This window comes from Equus caballus, chromosome 25 (assembly GCF_041296265.1).
Source record: "Equus caballus isolate H_3958 breed thoroughbred chromosome 25, TB-T2T, whole genome shotgun sequence".
Taxonomy (NCBI): Eukaryota; Metazoa; Chordata; class Mammalia; order Perissodactyla; family Equidae; genus Equus; species Equus caballus.
Genome location: NC_091708.1, coordinates 29,309,849 through 29,332,234, shown reverse-complemented (window position 1 = coordinate 29,332,234; position 22,386 = coordinate 29,309,849). Strand labels below are relative to the sequence as shown.

The 22,386-nt window shown below is 45.6% G+C and overlaps 1 protein-coding gene across 7 annotated transcripts in view; it reads left to right on the top strand.

Annotated features, from left to right (window-relative positions):
• The window catches only part of ASTN2 (astrotactin 2), an 828,204-nt gene that overhangs the window by 595,162 nt on the left and 210,656 nt on the right, over nt 1-22,386 (top strand). For all 7 annotated transcript variants that reach the window (XM_023628756.2, XM_023628754.2, XM_070251110.1 and 4 more), the window contains 2 exons: nt 644-748; nt 3,765-3,944. In XM_023628756.2, the coding sequence (XP_023484524.1) occupies nt 644-748; nt 3,765-3,944 (285 nt within the window). The remainder of the gene's footprint in view (nt 1-643; nt 749-3,764; nt 3,945-22,386) is intronic.

Below are 22,386 nucleotides of genomic sequence, written 5' to 3'. Positions count from 1 at the left end.
TGTGTGCCTATAATTTATGTGACGCATGTAGACATCCCATGTTTCCGGGTTAGGAAGCAATGATCTACACAAGGGTAGGCAGACATAAAGGGTCAGATAGTAAATGTGTTAGGCTTTGCCCATGGTTTCTGTTGCAACTGCTCAGCTCTGCTCTTGTCGTGCAAAAGCAGTCATTGGCGATATGTGGTGACCAGGCTGGAGTTTGCTGATCCTAGTCTATGTGTACAGTATTTCTAGGTTACCAAAGGGCTTCCACTTCTATTACTTTATTTGAATCTCACACTGTGTCCATGAATTAAGATCAGCATAGGGAGTCATAGTATCAGAAGGGGAAACTGAGGCACCGAGATGCCTAGTGGCCCATGACAAGTCGCCAATAGGGTTAGATGGAGCCAAAAATCTACTCTTGCTTGTAGAATAAAGGGGCCTTGCAAGCTGTTGGGCAGAGAGAAGAAGCAGGGTTGGGCCTGAGATCAGAGGCCTGGAGGTGGGGTTTGGATAAAGCTGCTGGCCCCAGTGAGAGCACACTCACTAAGGCCCAGTCTCTGTCTACCTGGAAGAGGCAGCCTAGGGCTGGGGGTGGGGGCTGAGTGAGAGACCGCTAAGTGCTGGGCACACGTGACCTTCTTATTTCCTCCCCCAGGAGACATCAGGTATGACGAGGCCATGGGTTACCCCATGGTGCAGCAGTGGCGGGTCCGGAGCAACCTCTACCGTGTGAAACTCAGCACCATCACCCTCTCAGCAGGTGAGGCCCACCGCCCGGGCAGCCAGGGGACTTGGCGTAACTCAGCACACATTTCCAAGGACCTAGGGTGTGCCAGGCCCTGTGCTGGTACTGGGGATGTTGAGGGAATGAGGCCACACTCTTCCTGCCGTCAAGGAGCTCCCAGGGAGAAAAGGTGGACAAGCAGAGGGTGACGTCCACACATTGCATAGGTCAATGCAATAATGGGGTAGTGGTGGCCCGGAAGAGGGAGCTACCCATTCTGGGGAGTCAGAGAGGCTTCCTGGAGGAAGGGGCATCTGAATAGGAGAGAGGGGGTACATGACAATCTAAGTCACATTTATGTTCTCAAAGGTTTGTGGACTGCAAGTTCTTCTCAGGCATTGGTTCCTCTGGTCTCTCCTAGCTGGTTTCTTTTCCTGCCCATCTCCTGCACAACAACACATACCCTCCTCCAACACACACACACATGCCTTGTCCATACTTTTCCCACAAGAACCCTGCGCTGCAGCTGATGGGGACTATTTGTGGTTCTCAAAATGAGACATGTTCTTTCATGCCTCTGTGACTTTGCACATGCTGTTCCCTCTGTCTGGATCTCCTTGCCCAGGGAACATACACTGCAGTACTCAGAGATGCCTCCCACATTCTCCATTCCCCTGAGAATAACTCAAGGAATTCCCTGTGCTCAACTACCTGTATGAAAGCACTAACAGATACTTGATTCTCCTCTGAATCCTGTCTGTCTCCCCCACTGACCTGAGAACTGCGGGTGGGGCTTGGGTCCTATTTATTCCTGGATTCTCTATTCCTGTATTCTCTGTAAGAAACAGAGAATCAGTACATCGTTGGTGCTTGTGTTTGATGAAGGACTAAAAAAAAATAAATGAAAACTGAAAAATAAGGAATGAGTGGAGGACTCTGCAAAGATGGGGCCTGGCCTACGATTTTCTATCCTTACATAGCTCTGCTACTGGGTTATTGTCCGAGTGTCTCCTCATTATCCACCAGCTCTTTTCTTTTTCAATATCACTTTGTTCACAAGCAACACGGAGCTCTTCTAGCCTGGGAATCAAAGGATTTCACTCTCTGGGAAGTACAAATAGTAATTATTGCTGATCTCAACAAAACACTTTATAATGTTTTATGTCTTATGACTTACATCAGTCCTGCGAGGAAGGCATTATTTATCCCACTTTTTTCCAGATAAAGAAACGGAGAGTCAGAGAGGTTAAGTAACTTGATCAATGCCACACAGCTCGTAACTGGCGGAATAGGAGCAGAGCCGGAATTTGATTGCAGTTTTGTCTGCCTAGATGAAAAGCCACAGGGCATCTCCATAGTGCTGTTTATTTATTACTTAACAGAAACTGTCTCATCATTAACACTGCTCTATTAATTACCCACTTGCATGAGTTAACAGGCTGATGGAGAGTTGTTCTAATCAAGCACCCATCCTTTGAGCCGTGTGTGTGTTTTCTCTACCACCCCCACCCTCACACCACACTTGTGAAGCAGACTGCGATGTTCCTGTTAGAACTACAAAGGTGTATCTGCTTTAATTAATCAGTAATGATGCTCCTGAGAACCCCCTTGAAAATCAACTGTTGGCAAATTGGAGCTCATTTTTAATGTTGGAGAGGAGCTTGCTCTTTTAGATTTTACTTTGATGCGGTGCAGAATCGGTTGTTCCTGTAACAATCGTGGTTGCTGTGTCTGCCACGTCCCAGGAACTGTGCCGTGTACCTGGTTGGGTGGAAGTGAGGCAGGATGCATGGGATGCGCACGCTCAGAGACCAATAGGACAGAGCTTCTGCTTTCAAGGTGGTGCGTGTTGAAGGTGCAGAGACCAGGTGCCCCTGGCCAGGATGGTATGAAAGGCTTCTCAGGGGTGGAGTGACTTCCCAGGGCCTTGAAGCATGGATGGGGAGGCCATTTCAGGTGAAAGGTGGGGTGTCTGTGTGTGCGTGTGCACATTGCGTGTTAGGAGTTGTGCGGGCGCGGTGTAAGTGAAGAAAGGATGGTGGAAATCCCAGGTCAGAAGAAGTAAGAAAATTGACATGGCTGGAGGTAAATTCTGATGTAGGTGAGTCATGGGAATGACCTTGGAGGTCTGGGATGACCACGTAAGGTCATTGGGCTTTGTGCAGTAGCAGGAAGGAGCCCAGGAAGGTCTTAAGGCTCCTGGAGAATAACTTGGAGACTTGCCTGTTGGAGAAAGGAGAGGTAAGGGGAACATGGTTACTGAGTGACTGCTGGGCAGGCCCCATGCTAGGCACTGAGGACTTAGGTCTCTCTGGCATGGGACCAAGGACAATAGAGCAGGAAGGAGGCGCTCGGCAATGTACGGGGAGAAAACATAGAACTGTTTCAGGGAGGCAACGGCAGGGGCAGAAAGGGAAGCGGTGTTACAGGAAGCGAAGCCAGGGATCCCATCTGAGGACACAGAGTATTTGCTGAGCCTGAGCCGGTGCAGCCCCGGGACTCCAGCTGCAGACTGTTCAAGCCCTGGATTACTGGGTGCGGTGGAAAGTGCATGCACTTTGGAGTGAGGACAGAAGTGGGCTGGCATCCCAGCTGCTCTGGCTGGAGGACCAAGGCAAGTCATTTACGCCTCTGACTTAGACTTGCTCGTCTACACAGCATGGGTGGTTGTGGCTGGGGTTGCAGTGTTGGGCTAAGCTTAAATTAGACAAAGTGGGTGAAACACCTGGCGGTGTGCCTGGTACATGTTAGTTCTCAGCAGACATCACTTTGGTTTCCTGATCGTGACTTTCACGTCCTGTGGTCTAGGTCGCCAGCTTTAGGCCTTCCTCTGCTGTCAAGTCCCTCTTGGTTGTGGTGTCTTGTGTGTCCACCAGGGAGAGCAGTCTTTGCTCTGTCAGTGAGGGAATGCTGAGCATGTCTGAACTGGTGCAGCCACCAAGCTAACACTGGAAACCAAATCCACTCTGGAAAGAGCCCCTTGCCGCTTATAATTTGCCCGCCACCCCCCCTCCCAAGTCTGACCCCCTCCATGTGCTCCTTCTCCGTCCAGGCTTCACCAACGTCCTCAAGATCCTGACCAAGGAGAGCAGTCGGGAGGAGCTTCTGTCCTTCATCCAGCACTACGGCTCCCACTACATCGCAGAGGCCCTCTATGGCTCTGAGCTCACCTGTATCATCCACTTCCCCAGCAAGAAGGTCCAGCAGCAGCTGTGGCTCCAGTACCAGAAAGGTAAGCCTGGAGGGCTTGTTGGAGGTGGCGGCCACGAGGGGTATGGAGGTAAGGCTGCTGGGGAGATAACTGAGCTCCTTGGAGCTAAATCCTGGCTCTGCCACTATAAACTGTGTGACTTTAGGCCAGTTCCTGCCCCTCTCTGGGCTTCAGTCTCACCATGGACAGAATGAGAGGGCCGTATGATGATTTCTCAGGATTCTTTCAGTTCAGGCATTTTCTGAGGCCCCAAGGTGCTGTTCTGGACTCCAGAACTCTGGCCTTCTACTGCAGGTTCCTTGTTTCTTACTGTCTCTCATTGAAACAATAGTTTCAAGTCTCTCTCATGGAGAGGCCTTTATTCTCAGGGAAGGTCACCAGATCTTATTTCTCCTCAATTCTCAGCTATTATCAGAATTAGAATTTCCTAGGCCAGATGCAGGAGACCAGTCTCTGCCACTCACCTTGGGAAATTCATTCCCTTCCCACCTCAGTTTTCCCTTCCTGTGAAATTGGCACTTAAGTAGCTATTCTTGTCTACTTCTCACATTAAAGGGAAGTGGTTTCTATAATATGTAGAATAAATATAGATAATTTGGGGAAAGATAGAAATATTGCTTAATGCATTATGTACTTTAATAGGTCCATGTGTTCATATCCCCATCTCACCGATGAGAAAATGAGTCTCAGATATGCTAAGTGAAGTGCCCATGCACACACAAAAAATAAGTAGCAGGGCGAGGATTGCTTCATGTTACCACTGTTACTATTGTTATCAATTAATTTAAAAACACATCCTCGATGGAAAGGATGACGAGCAATGTTAAAAGTGTGCATGCACCTCAGCCACCCCAACTCCAAGAACCAAATCAACCACAACTCATAAAACCACAGGATGTGGAGCCAGAAGGGTCTCATGGGGCTCAGCACTCCAGTTTTGCAGTTGGGAAAATTAAGGCCCAGAGTGGGAAGGAAGCTTGCTCATAGTCACACAGCTCTAAGGGCAGGGCCAAGATGGAGTGGCGTGCTCCACTCTCCCTGTCTAGCACCTCCCATGCTGCCCTTCATCCCCGACTGGATGAAACCTCTGTCCATCTGCCTTTACCATCTCCAGAACCCGTCCTTTTTGTCTCTGGGGTGCTTGCACCTCTGTCGTGGTCTCATCCCTCCCTGCCTCCTGTCTGTAACTGTGTGGGGCACGAGTGGTTTATAGGCGCAGGGGACATAATTGAGTTGTCTGGGAATAGCTCCATTTTATGGCTGTGACAATGACAGTCTTTAAGGAAGTGCATTAAATCAATAGAAGTCTAGTTGTGCTACCCTATAAATAACGTGACACATCATTAAGCAGGGCAATAAGCTTGAGGACTTTGAAGTAATACAATTAGTTTATGTTTATAAAAACCTGCACTCACTCTGGCCACTGAACTAATTTGCCTCATTCCGCATTCGGGGCCAGGCCTGGGACACCGCTCCAATGCTAAATCCCATCCCATCTCCATCCCTGGCTGCTTCCAGGCCTTGGAATTTTTCCCTCCAGAAAATCCCATTCCTCATAGAGTCAACGCGTGGAATCTGTTGCAAGTAAGATAGGGAAGGGAGCAGAAAGATTTTGCTGAAACAGCATCTGGGGGCCCCTCTTTAAGACTCAAAGAGTCTTCCAGTTTGCCACAAACTTGCCGGGTGAACTTGGCATGGTAGCTTTTCTCTCTGAGCTTCTAGTGCAAGGGCGCTTTACTTTCTTCCATCCTCCATGCTCATTCCCAAGAAGAGTGTAGGGATGCACTGAGGCCAACTTACCACTCTGAGTGTGTTTCTTCCTCTCTGTCTCCATCTGCTCTGACCACCTAGATGGTACCTCAAACACTATGGTTTTATTTTTTAAATTTGACAGTGATGCTTGGGAGTAGGTGGATGAGAAGCTGGGAATTTTCCCTTGAAGAATTGAAAGAACTCTGGATTCAGAGGGAGCTGGCAACCCTCCTCTCCCCAGCCATCAACTATGTGTCGTTGGCATGGGTTAAGCCAAGGTCCACTGGGAAGAGGTCAGGGTGAATCTGGGTTAGGGGGCTGATCACTCTGTGGGCAGAGCTTGTGGGAAGAGGCCGGATAGAGCAGTGTTGAAGGGGGACAGACAGGACTTCAAGTCCCGATGCCTCTTCTTACAGCCCTGCCAGGTAACCTTGGGCCAAGTGACTTCTAAGTTTTTGTTTCTTTGTGTGTTAAATGATAGGCAGGTTAATTTCTTTGCTTGGCTTTTGGGCAAATGAAATGGGACAATATAGGTAAAATTTAGCAGGCATTAGGTAATTACATGAGAAACAGTAGCTTAAAATAAAACGAAAATCATGGGCATCAGCTGAGCATTCTAGTCCTGGCTGCAGCTCCTGCTAATGTGTGACCTCAGCCCTCATTTCTCCTTGGGAAGCACCTATGTCACTAGAAAAGGACAATCCCTGCAAATGTCCTTTCAACCCAGTGAGGGTGGGGCTAGAGGGGTTCCAGGATTCTTTGAAATCTTTTTTTAGCCCCAGACGGTGGCTGCTCCTTGACTGCAATGGCCAAGGCTGGAAGAGGTGGTTGGGAGAAGAGACAACATAGAGCATGGATAAAAACCAGGGACTTTTGCACAGCACTTTACAGTTTACAGACAGCCTTTCCTTGGTCGTCCCACCTACCCCTTGAGGCAAAGAAGGTGAGAGTACTCACCCCTCATCTATGAGAAGGGAAACCTGAAGCTAACAGAAGATAAGGGGCTTGTCAGGGCCACACAGTTTGTTAGTGAATGAGATGGTGTTTGAATTGCAACCTGAGCCCAGATCCAGTGTCCCCAGACATTAGAAACAAATGTCCCAGCCTTTCCATGTTTACTAATGATGGGGCTCTGGCCACTGGTGTGATCCAGGGAAGCCACTGGAAATCATTGGAAAGCTAAGGAAGTTGGGCTGAATGTGCCTGATTAAAATACCTCTCAAGAGAGGTTTATTTTACTGTCATTCCCCTGCGTTCCACAAGAGGAAACGTCACATTCATCATTCATTAATTTTCTGCTTCACTGATATTTCCCAAGTGCTTCTTCTCTGCAGATCTTGGGCCAGGTACCGGGGCACCACAGTAAAAAACATGTGGGTGCTGTCTTAACCTTCCAACGTTTCATCATTTTTGTCATAGTCTTTTTTCAATCCACTGATAGACATCTGGAATGATGAAGGGGGCTGGCCGATGGTAGGGAACCCAGTCACTATCATGTGACGGCTCATAGTTTTCGTTTCCTGTGTCAATTCCCATCAACTGGGGAATGGCTTGTCTAGACCACTCGATGGAGGTCACTGAGATCCCTGGGGTAGCAAGCTCTGATCAGCTAGCAATGTCTGCTCTAGATGCAGAAAGGGGGAGTGGTGGTCAATACCCTACATACGTAATGTACTGTACATATTGTTTTCCCTGTAATCGGACAAAATAAAAGCTAGAATAACAGACCCAGCGTCTGACACTGATCCCAGAGGAGCACTGGGCATGCCAAGAAGGACTAGAAAGATCCTGGCAGGGAGGTGGGGTTTTATACCACTAAATGGGTATTCTGGGCATTTGCCCACCCTAAAGGGGACTGGAGCACTGGACAGGTCAATTAAATGGTACCTGACAGAAGCCAGGAAGAGCTGGAACTTGGGAGGCAACTAGAGTAGCCGAGGTCATCCCAGGCATGATTAGCATGGAAGCTGCTCAGTCTGTCAGTTTCCTTTAACCATCACCTCTGCCCCAGGCCATGCTCTGAGCACCATGTGAAGTTTTGAGTCTCTTGCCTCAGCTTAATACTTTCACTACAAGCTGCTGTGTTCTTGATATTCCTGTATTTTGAAAAGCTGCCTTTCTGCCAATCGGGGCCCCATCTCACTCCTTGACTTGATAGTCACGTGCTCTCCCAAGCCGTGACCTTGATACATGCGTCTTATGTCATGATTAAGACGCTATAGTTACCCTTCCTCTGGATACTTTGAATAAAGACTTCCTTGTTTGGAAGTAAAGCACAGCTTTTGCAGTCAGATGCACCGTGGTTCAAATCCCAGCTCTACCGCTTACTAGCCATGTGATCTTGGGCAAATCTGTAAAATCAATTTCCCAATATGCAAAATGCACAGTCATTTTGTGGATCCAAGGAGAGAAGAGACAGATTAACGATGGATCCATCTAGCACTGAGCTGGGCAGTTAATTATTATCTTGATCCAAACCATTCCCTCCACCCATGGCTGCCACATCCACTCAGGTAATCATGTTCCCAGATGTATGTGTGTATGTGTAGGTCCACACTGGTGTGTATACGAGTAGGGGAAGAAATGGCTGCTAATTTACTCCCATCTCATCCGTTGACTCAGGACCAAGGACAGGGGTAGATAGACCTCAGGTGGGGAGGGGCCTGGGCGAGTTGAGCTGGGTGGAGCCAGTGGAGGGAGGGAGCTGCGGAGCTGCACTAGGGAGGTGTGGAAAGGGCTCTGTGACCCTGCACGTTTGTCATCCCTTGTCATTCTCTACTCTGGAAGGATAGCGATGGATGCAGAAATTACCAGTCTGATAGGTTTCCTGAATTTTCAGCTACCTTTTTTGTCATGGAGAAAGTGACTCCGGAAGGAGAAGAGTGTGTGTATGTGAAGGAATTAATTCACTGTGTGTGTGTCTGTGTGAGAGAGAGAGAGAGACAGACAGGCACACAGACAGATAGAGAGAGACAGAAAGACAGAGAGAAACTGATCAACTGAGGGAGGTATGAGGAAACAGAAAAACAAAGAGAGATAGACAAAGGCAAACTGAAATCCACAGAGAAATGGAGAGACAAAGAAAATGCAGAAGAGAAAACGTATGCAATTAATATGCCTTTTGAAGTTTAGAGACTCGGTGACCCTGTGAAAAGACATTCTCCATGTGAAGGTTGCACTGCTCTTGAGTTTAGATTGGGAGAGTCCATGGTATAGAGATGTCCTTGCAGATAAATGCCTGTCGCCACCTTTAAAAGATGTTTTATCTCTATTATAATTTCCCAAGACTGTCCGAGGGAATGAATTTCTGCATTTCCATTTGAATTACAATGTACTTTTGAATGTCAGCTGAAATATTCCTAGACAACTTTTTAAAAAAGTTTTGGCTGTTTGAAAGGCAGCCCACGGGTTGAGGTGGGGGGAGGAGAAGGAAAAGATAGTCAAATGTCACCTCCTTTTGTGAGGACAGGTGTGGCCAAGGGGCTGGGGTGAGTTGGAGAACTCTCATGAGCTTTCAGTTTCCTCGGGGAACTTGCTTCAAAGATGGCAACCAGACATGAAAGGACTCATTCTCAGAGCTGAGACCTGCATGGGTACCAGTTTACTTCCCTGGAGACTTAATCATCTGGGGGCAGTTTTCAGTTCCCACTTGTTTGCCCTTTCATTAGGGTTTGACAGAGGTGACCACTTCCTGCTTGGGGTACTTTCTATGATTGCTTCTGTTGTACCAGATCTTCCTGGTTACCCACCTCCATTCCTGCCTGTTCCTTCTCTGTCTCCTTTGCAGCCTCATCCTCCTCTGTCAAACCCATCAATGGGGTTCCACAGGACCCTGTCCTATAGGCCCCTCTTCCTGGACTGCCATTCTTTCTGTAGGGAACCTCAGCCATGCTATCTGTTGCCATCCCTACATTGATGACTCCCACTTTATACCTCCGCCTCCAGGCTTGCCTCTCATATTTGCTATCATGTTAGCTCCCCTGCCTGCCCAAATTCTGCCCACACAGAGTCTTTTTCCAGTGTTCTAGTGAAAAGCCCCAGTACCTTTAGAGGGAAAGCCAGAAACCTAAGAGTACTTCTCAACATCTCCCTCTCCCTCGCACCTCCATTTCCAAACCATCCCAAGTCTTACCAAGTTTAATTCTCAAATAGCTCTGGAATTTGCCCACTTTTTTCCATCTCACTGCTGCTGCCCTGTCCCAAGCCACTATCATGGCTTCTCTGGACTCCAGCACTGGTATCCTTCCTTCTCTTCCTGCATCCACTCTTGTCCCCCATCAATCCAGACACACAGCCCTGAGGACATGGATTAGTCATGGTTCTCCAGAGAGATAGAGCTAAGAGGATGGATGGATGGGTGGATGGATAGATAGATAGATAGACAAAAATCCCTGTATGTATATATGAAATATATCTATATCTATATACTGTTGGTTTTGTCTCTTTGGAGATTACACACACACACACACACACACACACACACACATGCATATATAATGAGGAATTGGCTCATGTGATTATAGGGGCTGAAAAGTTCCAAGCCAAAATCTGCTTAGCAAACTGGAGGCGCAGAAGAGCCAATGGTGTAAGTTCCAGTTCTGAAGCTGGCAGGCTTGAGACCCAAAAACTGATGTTTCAGTTCAACTCTGAAGGCAGGAAAAGTCCAATGTCCAGCTCAAGTGGTCCAGCAGGAGGAGACCCCTCTCACTTGCTGGAAAGTCAGCCCTTTTGTTCTATGCAGGTCTTCAACTGATTAGGTGAGGCCTGTCCAGATTAGGGAGGACAGTGTGCTTTACTCAGAATCCTGATTATCTCATCTAAAATACCCTCACTGACACCTTCACAGACACATCCAGAATAGTGTTTGACCAACTATCTGGGCAGTCTGTGGTCCCATCAAGTAGACATATAAAAATAACCATCACAGGATGTTTCTGAAATGGAGATCACATCATGTCACCCCTTGGATTAAAACTCCTGGGTGCCTTATCACTTCCCAGAGGCTAACTTCCAAACTCCTCCCCATGGCCTCAGGGCCCTCTCAGATCTAATGTGTCCCCAGCCAACCTCTTCAGCCCTGTCTGCTCCCATGCTCTCTGCCTTTCGGTCACACTGAGGCTCACACTCTTTAACTATAACATGGGTCAAAGATCTCAGCCTTGCCACACTCGTCTATGCTAGGGTCCCAGCGTGGCTGTGGGAGGTAGCTGACACCCCTCTCCCCTCCCCTGCACCTTGGCGTCTGTGCAGCTATTTGTTGGATCAGTCTAGCTCTGGGGTTGTGTTTTTTCTTGGAGAGAGCAGGGAGGCGGAGGAGGTTAAATATAAGCTGGACACTTTCTAGCCTGCAGCACGCTAAAGGAGAGAGCCAACTTATTTCTCCTCAGAATCATGCAAAAAGACGATAGAGGATGTGGTTCATTAAACACAAATAGGCCCATGAGACTGCCGTTTCCACCAGATGAAATTACCAAGAAAAGCATTTGTTCCCTGGTTTAGATTGAGTCCATCTGGAACGAAACACCCTATTCTTTTTCCTATTGGTGCGTACCAAGAATAACAATCCTTCGCATGTGCTCAGCACCCTGCATCTCACAAAGCACTTCCACGCACATTATTTCATCCAATTTCCTCCTCACAAGCCTGTAAGGTAGGCATTGTTATCAGTGCTTCATGCTCGAGGAAACTGAGGCTCAGAAGGATGACATGGCTTGCAGGAGTTCACACCAGGGAACATGGCAGAGCAGGGGTTTGAACCCAGACTGCTTTTATCACAAAGACCATTTTCATCTGACTAGACCGCAGCAGCCACAGGGAACTCTTTAGATGTTGGCATCAGACCCAAGGGAACCGTTTGTGCTCCTCTTCTGTCTGTCTCACCTACGGTTGAAAGAACTGAGGAAAGACTCAGAGTTCAGGCCCTCACCTTGGTCAGAGGTGGAAATACTGTCTTTACTCACCAATACCCCTCTGCACAACTTGCTTCTCTATCTTAACTTAGGGTCAGCGTTATAAGGTAAAGCCAAACCCTAAAAGGTCAGAGCTGGAAGAGGCCTTAGCAATCACCTAGCCAGGGCTAAGTTCCTCTTTATGAGTCAGTTTATGATCAAATGATAACGACTGCCTGGAATACTTCATTGAAAGAGATTCTGGGTCACGACAAGGCTCAGTGGTAAAAAAAAATGCAGCAATCACTTAGCAATGTCTGTCATGGGTGTGAGAGCAAGAAACAATGGCTCATATGTAAGGTGTTTTCCATCCCCATCTAGGCTAGCTAGTCCCATCCTGCAGGTGGGAAAGTTGAGGTCAGCTTATGCAATCAATTCCAACCTGCAGTTGTGAAGAGGCAAATTTAATAACCAGCTGGACACAATTTTTAGTCGTCTCCCTCCTGAAAACTTAGAGCAAATTCAAAGACTCCTTGTTGCCAATGCCCCCTAACATCATCATAGATGGCAGAGCAATTGGTTGGCAGCCTGCCCATTTTCTTATTTCAAGGTACACGCATGCACGCACGCATGCACACACACACACACACAAATTCATCAGTACCGGAAGCACTAGAGGCTGTTCCCATTGTCCTTCTACTTAGAGGAAGCAATAAGAGATTGACACTGTTGTAAACTAGTTACCCTGATCCCATTCAGACTGGGGCCAAACCGCACTTGTTCCCCCATCACAGTCCCATTCCTAGGAAGGCGAGGCAGAGACTGAGGGAGCAGGATCATTAGACAGTATGCTTCTCTCTTGCAGTCTTGCACTGAGTGTGGAATTTCCCTGGAGATGAATATGGGGCTTTTGTTCTCTCTCTGCCTTCAGCCCCTTAGTGATAACAAAATGGTGTTGAGGGAACATAGATAAAGAGATAGAAGCTTTTGCCTTCTCCAGGTCATTCTCAGCAGGTCAAACCTGCCAACCTGAGAGCAGCCGCACTCACTGATTCCATACCACTGGGGCACTTTCCCTCCCCCTCTGTCTCTCCTGTCTTCCTTCATCCCTTCTCCCCACTCCAGCGTCCCACATCAGTGCTTCGAGCCCCTAATATAAGCCAGGCCCTGGATTGGGTGCTGAGGATTCCAAGGTGAGTGAGACATTCCCTGCTCTCCAGGAGCTCACAGTCAAATGGGAAAGATTAACAGGTGAACAGACAATTATGACCCTTTTGATAAATGCTGTGGTGGAGGAGAATATAAGGGGTGTGTGTGTGTGTTTGTAGAGTTGGGAGTGGAGGAGGCAAGGCTGGGAGATGGGCCCCTAACTCCCTGGGGTGGGCTGGGAAATTCCTTGGAGGAACAGATGTCTAAGCAGAGCCCCAGAGGGCATTTGCCATCTGGAGAGGTGGAGAGGGATTCCAGTGGCCAAGATGCAAAGCTGGGTGTGTGGAAAAGTCTGGTGGATGCCGAGTCCTCTCAGGCCAGTAGGGAACAATAGGGCCTGAATCCACTCAGGTGCTGCTGAGGGATGCCATTGCTTCTTTGTTAGAACTTTGAATGTCTTTGTGCTTCCATCTTGCAAATAGTTAGAGAAACTGCCATTGTCTCTGTCCACAGCTGAGAACTCTCGTGAATAGGAGAGGCTGGATCTCCAAATGCCTAAAATTAAGTGAAAACAGGGGCTGGTTTGGGAGGTACCAGGGGAATTGTTAGAAAAACAGATGGACCTTTCAGGGTTGTTATGAAGATGCTATGAAATCATGGGGTGAATTGACCCATAGTTGGAACTCAACACAAATCATTGTTGCCTGCTCCTTTACCAAAGGTGTACCTTTCAGCAAATAACAACCTACAAATCAAGCTGTGTGTGAGTCATCTGTCCCATTTGCCAGATGTGTGACTTAGGGCAAGGCAGTTGGTTTTCTGAGCCTCAATTTCCTTATCTTTAAAATGGGCATAATAATGCTTGCTCCACAGTATTGTTATGAGAATTACATGAAACGATGTCTGTAAAGTGATTATCACTCTACCTGGCATATAAAAAATGCTCAGGAAATGTTAGCTCTTATTATTATCATTTATTGTTGTCTGACACAATCAAGTCAATCAATCAATAATAATTATTATTACTATTCATTTTCCAAAAAAAAAAAAAAGCATAATGATGTAGCTCTTTCCAGTCCTGAAACAGTGGCCTAAGATATAAGCCCTCTTCTTTCCAGATCTTCTAAAACCATGGCTGTTTCTCCCTGGCTGATCCACCAGCTTGGGAATTTGAGTCCTGCCTGAACCTGGAGTTGGCAAGAGAAAGCAGAGTTATCAGGAAGCACAGCCTGGAGCCCAGCGGTGGGGTATAGGAGAGCAGCTTTTCACAGCTGAATACCAAGCTTATAGTGGTCAAGAAGAATGTATAGGAGTATGTGTGTGTGTGTGTTTGGGAGCGGGTGACAGAGGAGCAGACAACCATGACTGACTTGCATTGAGTTCCTGCTATGAGTCATTAATTGCATGACCCCAATTGTCCTCCTAACATCTCTGTGAGACCCAGATTATTATGCCCATCCTCCAAATGAGAAAGCTTATCTGCTCAGGGTCACATGGCTGGTGATAGGCAGAGTCAGGATTCTATCCCAGGACTGTCTGACTCCAAAGTCCACATGCCCTATGGCCTCCCTGGAAGAACAGATGCTCTGTACTGAGAACCACTACATGCCCAGGAGGTATGCTGGGCACTTTGCATACACAATCTCATTTAATCCTCACAACAACCCTCTAAAGCTGGTATCTTTCTCCCTAGGAAACTGAGACCTAAGTGGGTAAGATCTATAATCCAAAGGCACACAGCTGGTAAAAGGTATTCTCTCTTGCCTACTCCTTCTTCCATCTTTTCTTGCTCTGATCCTCTCACCATTTGCATTTTGCTCTTACTTAACCAGGGTGGGCACTCCAAAAAGAGTGACCTCTCTGAGATGCATTCCCCGCTCCCCCAACGAACGAGAAGTACTTGGTCAGGAAGAGTGAGAAAAGAGGCAGACAGACCAGCATGATTCCAGCCTGCATGATGTTGGCCAGCTGGCTCCAGATCCTTGTTTCCTAGCAACACCTTGGCGCTGGGTCAGAGTTCAGGCTTTGAACCAGGCCTTCAAGATTGCGTTGACCATTGACCCATTGGCTTGGTGCTGGCCTTGGTTGTCTTAATCTGACACACCAGCCCGAGACCCCAAGGATTTCTCCTTAGGGTTCTCGGGGTCCACACTTCTGTTCCCTTCCAATCCACAGGTGCCCAGGGAGATGGAAGGCTCCTTTAGGAGATCTTGGTCTAAGACATCCCTGAGGTCTAGGGCACCAGAATCATTGAAATTTATAATCAGAAGTACCCTTAATTTAGCAAATCCATTAATATAGATGGTGAGATGGAGTCCCAGAGAGAATAAGCAATTTGCTCAAAGGGAACTATAAATTAGTGACAGGATTAGAACTCAAACTAGCTCCCTCTTCTCCCTCCCCCGTCCGAAGAAGTGTGTTGAGATGCAGTTCAAGAGATATGTATTCAAAGATATCTCTTTTGTTTATAACAGCCTTTCTGAGATATAGTTTACACACCATACCATAGAAGGTATCTTTTTAAGCCTTCTCTTCCAGTGATGACTTTGCACCAAGACAAACTTGGGGTTGAGTTTCCAGAAGGGAACTCAACTTTTAATTATTTTGTAGCTGAGAAGATTCTTTAAGGAAAAGCAAATCTGAGGGAACCACTCCACCCACCTTTCATCTAAACCCTGTTTCTGTTACAGCTATAGTTGGTGATTCAGGGAGGCAGCTGGTGGCTAACCAGCTGGTGCTAAATGTGACTCAAAGTGTTCATATATATCAACAGATGAGCTAAGCTGACCCCGTGCCCTGGTTTTATCAGGCAACAATTTTCGTGCCTACTATGTTTTGGGTACTGTGCTAGAAGCTACGGATGCAGCAGTAAATTAAAAGTCACCCTGCCTTCTCAGAGCTCAGTCTGGTGTTAGAGAGAGATAGGTAATGAGGAAATCACCGTGCAATCTGTCAATGCTGCAAGGAGGGTCAGGAAGGGCACCCAGAAGGCCTGAGGAGGTAAGATTTAGGTGACATAGGTGAGTAGGGAGAGGGAAAGTGTTTCTGGTAACAGAAAAACACGTACAGAAAAGGCCTAAGGAGGGATGGAAGCAGTGATGATATAAACCTAGAAAGACAGATAGGCAGGAAAAAAATCCCACTAAATATGTAGACTGTGTTAAGGAATTTGTCCTTTTACTAAGAGCAATTTAATGCCACTTAAAGGTTTTATGTATTGTTATTAGCTTTTGCATTTTAAAATATGACTCTGGGTGGTGTGGGCTAGGGCTTGACCTGGGAGAGGAGGAATGGTACGTGGGATGCTAGATCAAAGTAAGGAAGGTCAGTTAGGAAGTCATGGGAGTTGTCAGGAAAAAAACAATAGGAGCTTAAATTGTAGTAGTTGTGGGGATGAAGGAAAAACTAAAAGGGTGTGAAAAATATTAAGCTGCTGGTACGATGAAACCTTTATAATTGAATGGTGGGAAGTGGGAGGTGAGGGAAATGATTAGGGATGGTGCCAATGTTTCTGGTGTAAGTGCCGGAGTTGATGCTGGTATTCTTCAAGTGGAGCAAAAGAAGAACAGCAAGGTATTGGAGAGCTGAGCTCAGTTTTAAATATGCTGAATCTGAGATTTCTAAGGGATATCTCCATCTAACACACCAGCCCACAATTGGCACACCACTTGGCAATATAAAGGGATCAACTGGATATATACCAGTCTGGCAATCAAAAGAAGGTATGATCTTAAAAATGCAGGTTTGGGACCTAGTGGTGGGTAATTGAAGTCATAGGAGAAGACAGTGTCTTCAGGCATAAAACTAAAGTTTACCTTTCACAACTTATTTCCTTGGGGAGCTGGTTTTCCTCTGCCACACCCAGTATTGTTTTTCTGGTGTTTTATTTAGAGAGACTTTATTTCATTCAGAGAGGCTGCCCACGCTGCTTCATTTTTGGCCAGCTTTTATTTGTGTTAAATGTTATGGGACATTCAGAATAGTCCTAGTACATATTAAGTAAACTGGAGTTAACATCCTCATTTCACTGAGGAGAAAAACAGGCAAATGTGGCCATAGTCACAGACTAGAAAGGAAGAATACACACTTTTAGGGTTTTGGCTTCACCATTTGCACATTTCATTGACCTAACAATTAATTAGTCTTTATGGAAGGTCCAGGGTGTATGTGCCCATTTCTACGTGCATCATACATTTCTTCCGACATATCAGTCAATGCAAGTTTTATTCTCTGAGTCGTGGATCAGGTGAGGTGATATTCATGCCCGCTCCCTTTCCATCCTCTGAGCCATGATATTTTTAATTTAACTTTATTTCTAACACCTTTACAGAATCATTAAATTTGTCAAACAAGATTCAGATCCTTGGACCTCAGAGATTTAGACAGTTATTTTTTTTAAGTTTTAATCTTAAATGTCATTTTGCAAAAACACGTGGTTTTTTGATACAGTTGCTCAGAAATTAAACCTATAAAATTTTTTATTCATCCTATTATGAAGTTATTTTTAATATTTAACTCTAAATATGTGTTGTCACTCTGAAGTACTGGAAAGGACCTCCAGCCGATATTTGGTTCAGATGATGAAACTGATGGTGCCACACACACACGAAGAGGATATAAAAAGATTCATCACTCATATAATGAGGCTTTCTGGGGAGAGCAGAGGCAGCTCCGAAGCAGGTCCAAAAATGGCTTGAGAGAGCAAGGAAAAGCAACTGGCTTGGCTTTTATATAATGGCTAGGGGCGTGGAGTGGGTTCCCATGTGCTGGCATGGTTTGAACCTGGTGGGAGTACCTAGGCTTGCCCAGATAAGGGGCCAACGGGGAAGAGAAATATAGTGGGGCTTGAAAGCTGTCAGAAGTCAAGCATCAAATATGGAGTCAGAATCTTTATTATAGTTCACCCTGGATGTGTGACTGATGACTGAAATGTGCCGTGTTTCATTTAATTGAACTTGAACTTGTAGATTGCCATAATGGATTACTTAAACGAGGCCTACAGTCTGAGGGTGGTAAGGGAAATGCAAGTTCCACTAAATGCCTTGTATTAGAGCCCAATATTGTATATTTTGAGAAGTGAAATGAGTGCTTCAGTCACTGTCGATAATGTCTGGAACTCTGAAGGGGATAAGAAATGTCTTAGTGAGGCCTTTTATTGTGGATCTACTATGTGTAAAGACATGTGTGACTCTGATTTATATTTTGGGTATCTGTGAAACTAGAGATTCCCAGAGTTCTCTACCCTAAAGAGGCAACCTTGGATAGGGAATTGTTGCTGCCCTTGGCTAGAGCAGATGAGCAGATCATTGGCAATGGCCCAAGCATCTGGAGAAATGTGAAGATGGGGCTGTCTGTTGGCCTGGACATGCAATACAAAAAGCACTGCATGAAGTTTGGCCAGTTGTGCTGACCCGGGTCCTGTCCCACTATCAGGAACATCTCAGTTCAGGACTGAAAAGCAACAGTGTTCCAGCAAACTCCATCTCATATGATGGTGGTGATGCCATCTATCAAGTATATAAACTCCCTTTGCTGTTCACTCAGTTGATCCCAAGGGACTCACCCAGCTAGCCGAGGTGTCTAGGGAAGGGAGGGGGTGAGCCTGTCTAGCACCATGGCTTCTGGCAAAGGACTGAGGAGCAGGGGGGGACACACCCTTTTACAAATGGGATATGCCAGAGGACCCAGGTTTGGCTCTTTGCTGGAGCAAGGAGGCTTCAGTGGCTATGCTGAGCTTTCAGGGTGCAGCTTCCATGATCCAAGGATAATGGACGGCTGGATATGGAGGGTCACAGGCTCTGTTTCTAGAAGAAATGGTATCAGAAGTCTATGGGCAAATTATGGCTATCATGTGTGGTCCAGAGACTCCAAGAGGCATGAGAGGAGACTGCTAAAGCTTCTACGGTGAAGGAGTCTCTGGGGGAACTAATTGGAGTGCTTGCTGTATTGCAATGTGGACCAATTCTAGAGCCTTTTGTTGCAATGGATCCCAGTCAGGTGGGCTGATTTGTAAGTAACAGCATAAATGGGCTTGGGTAAAATTTGTAAGTGAGGACTATGTTGTCTCCAGAACCCAAGAGGCCTAAAAGAAATTGGGTTTATTTTAACATTGTAGATGCTGTTTTTTGACAGTGTCAAGGATGGGATGATCCTCAGCTAAATAACTTTCAGGAATTTAACCAAGGTGGCAGGAACTTGTACAATGTGTAGGGCAATGACCCATCTCTTTTCATGAGTTCTTTGGTGAATGTTTGTGTGTCCCCGATAAGCGAGTCAAATGAATCTCTTTGGAAGAGGATGTGATCAGTGTCATTACTGGCCATTAAGATCTTGTCTATATAAAGATTGTGTGTGAAGGCATGGCTGTTGAGGTACCTCATGGGGTGGCCAGGTAAAGGGGTATTGTGTTCCTTTGAAGATGAAGGGAAACTGTGACTGAGAGGCTGTTGAAATAGGAACCGAAAATATTAGCCAAACTGATGACTGCAAAGTATTTTCCAGTTGTTGATTGGATGGAATTAGTAATTTCAATATTTGGTATGGGAATCTTACTGGGTGGGACCTCAGCATTAAGGTTGCAGGAATCCATTGTGAGGTGCCATTCATTCTTTCCAGGTTTAAGAACAGGCTAAATTGGGCTGTTAAATGATAAAACAGTGGGGCTAATCACTCTTTTTCTAAATAGGTCTTGTATATGGGTTTCAAACCTCAAAGGCCCTGTTTAAACTGGGCCATATTAACTACTTTAACTAACAGAGGAGGGCAAAATCCGTGTGGTCTCATTTTGGCAAACCAATTATAAGGGCCAAAAACTTAATTCAGTTTTATTACTCCTTGGATCAGTGTCCATGCCCAGTATGCGATATTTTAAGGTAATGGGTGCTATGGCTATGGAGAATTTAGGCAAGGCAATAGTTCTGATGATTAAGGTGAGGCATACCTATTTGTCTTCCTTACATGTCCTGAAATGTCCTCAGTAACTCCCCTAAGATTATAGGAGGTGCCCTGTTTAAATTTAGGGGAATTCCCACGTGTAACCCTAATTTGAGCACCAGTATTGATTAAGGCCATGAAAGTTTGGTGCATTTCAGCAGATGTTAAAAGTTAATTCAGAACCTAGGTTGTAGAGATGCAAAAGCCAATTAGCAACCTTTTATCTATTTTGTTTTCTGTATAAATTTTTTTAGTAAATTTTGGATTTCTAATTGAGTCAAACTGTAGATCTCTGTTTCAGTTTTTTTTGTTTTCTCCTCCGGTATTTATGTTTTTCTTCTTTTGGTGATTACTGTATATAGTTTGGAGGGTGGTAGGGGAGTCCTCTCTACTCTGCTCATATTTATAAGTTTCCTCCTCCAGAGAGGTGCAAATCTGTATCATCAAGATTAGGGTCTCCCTCATGGCAATGGTTTCTTAATAGGGCTTAAAGACCCTGGGCTTAAATCGAATTTGAATTAACCCCTTGGCTATGCCATGGGGGAACCATGGATACTTTTCCCTACAACCCTGAAGATCAGGATCTTTTTCTGGCCAACAGTGACAGAGCAGCCAAGGCATTTTGTACAATCCTAGTGAGCTATCTGCTTTTAGAGTGTGGACCACAGCATTCCACATGGTGACTGCTCTTCCTGCACATGAGCAACCACCAACAGACCCACATATTGCACAGGATATCAGTATTTCTCCTGAACACTCTATAGAGTGGGGGCAATGCCAGGTTGAGACAACCAACCAATAGTCATTCCCCTGAGCCTACTAGTGTTAGTCACAGCTTATGCTGGAATCTACACGATTCAATTTGAGACACACAGATAGGTCTGGACCAAGACACATGATCCAGGGCCACTTCACTCCTGTCCCTAAATGCTAATTATCAAAACTTCCAACTTAATTCAGTTAAATCTATAACAGAGGCTTGGGAGGGCTCAGCAAATGCAGTACAAGCAGTATAGCTCAAAGCACAGTTTTGCCATCAGGCAGTGACTCAGAAAACAAGCTAGCCAGCAAAAGAGGCAGTTAGCAAACCAAAGCAAAAGAAAGACCCCCAGTGATGGTGGTCGTTGTCTAACCACTCTGCTTGTTGTACCAAGTGTTGTGGTGATCCCACAAAGAGGGGGACTCATCCAAAACTTGGTTCAGATGTGAGATTGCTGATGCTATCTATGCACATACCAAGTGGGTATGAAAAGGTTTATAACTCATGTAATGAGGCTTTCTGGGCAAAGCAATGTGGGCTCCCAAGCAAGTCCAGAAATAGCTTGAGAGAGCAAGAATGAAGACCAGTTTGTTTTTTAGGTGGTTTGGAGGTAGGATTGGGGTGAGGGTTCCCATGCATGGGCTAGGGGTTGTATGATTTGAACTTCCCACTGGCACCAAAGGGGGAAGAACTCTAGCTTTCTTATCAGCATGTCCAGATGTGGGGCAGAAGATGAAGGGGAGTGGTGAGTTTTGAAAGCTGTAAGCATCAAACATCAAAAAGGGAGTAAGACTCTATTACAAAGTTATATCGAGACTGCAAGACTCATTTGACTTAGGCTTTTGAGGGGGAGCAATTTGTTATTATTTCAGGATTTTAAAAAGGCAGAAAATTTATTTCTGAGAAAATGTCATCAGGGATTCCCAGTAAGGAGATAAATTAGAATATGGGGAGGGGGTGAATTTTCAGACTACACCTTCTCCCTGCACCTTGGCGCCCTCAGGTCTCCAAGGTGACTCTGATCCACACCCTACCACCTCCTTAAAAACGGAACCTCACTGAGCCATGGATTCTGATAGGAGTAAGTGATATGGCTTAGGGCAGGAGGAAATAACCACTTGCATTATTATTTAAAGGAAGGGTCATGGACAAATGGATCACTTTAGACCTTTGAGTTTCTTTAATGGCCCCTAACTCTTGTGTGGTCTTAACTTCCTGCTGGTGCCAACTTCTCACTCATCCCTGTAATGTTGTACCTTTGTTCATGATGTGCCCTCTGCCCACAAGGCCCTTTAGCAAACAGATCGTCTCAACTAGAAAGTCTTTCCTCGAACCCCTGGTACTCCATTTCTATCTCGTGCCATTTGTCTTATTCTTCAGTGTATTTGTATTATTTTTTACATACCTTATCTCTCCAGCCAGACCACAAGCTACCTGACAGCAGGATTCACGACTGATTTATCTTTGCATTCATTACTCATATAATTATTGCTAATAACAATAAACAGTAGATGTCTTATATGTGTTTACTGAATAAATAAATAAATGAATGGAATCTCAGATCTTAATATTCTGTAAAAGTATACAATGGCATTATAGTTAAAACCAGGTAAACTGAGTAAATCATGAAAAGAAAATCCTGGTTTTATTTGTATCGGAAAGACACTCATACAAACTCTTCATGTTTTCAATTAGGATTTCAAAGAGTTACTAAATAATTTTCTTTGAGGGAAATAGACTTTTTTTAATCACCAGTTTCATATAATCCTTCTATCACAAAAACAAGGGCAACCTTCAGATACATTTAGTTTACTATAATTTTAAAATATTTACCACCACTGAAAGTTTATGAAATGTCTGGAAGTCTGCTGAGTGTTTTACATCCATCAGTTCTTCAGAGCAATGTATTAAACAATATAATTTTATTACTAATGAGGAAACTGAGGCCGAGAGACTAAATGACTCAGAGGTCAGAGAGCTA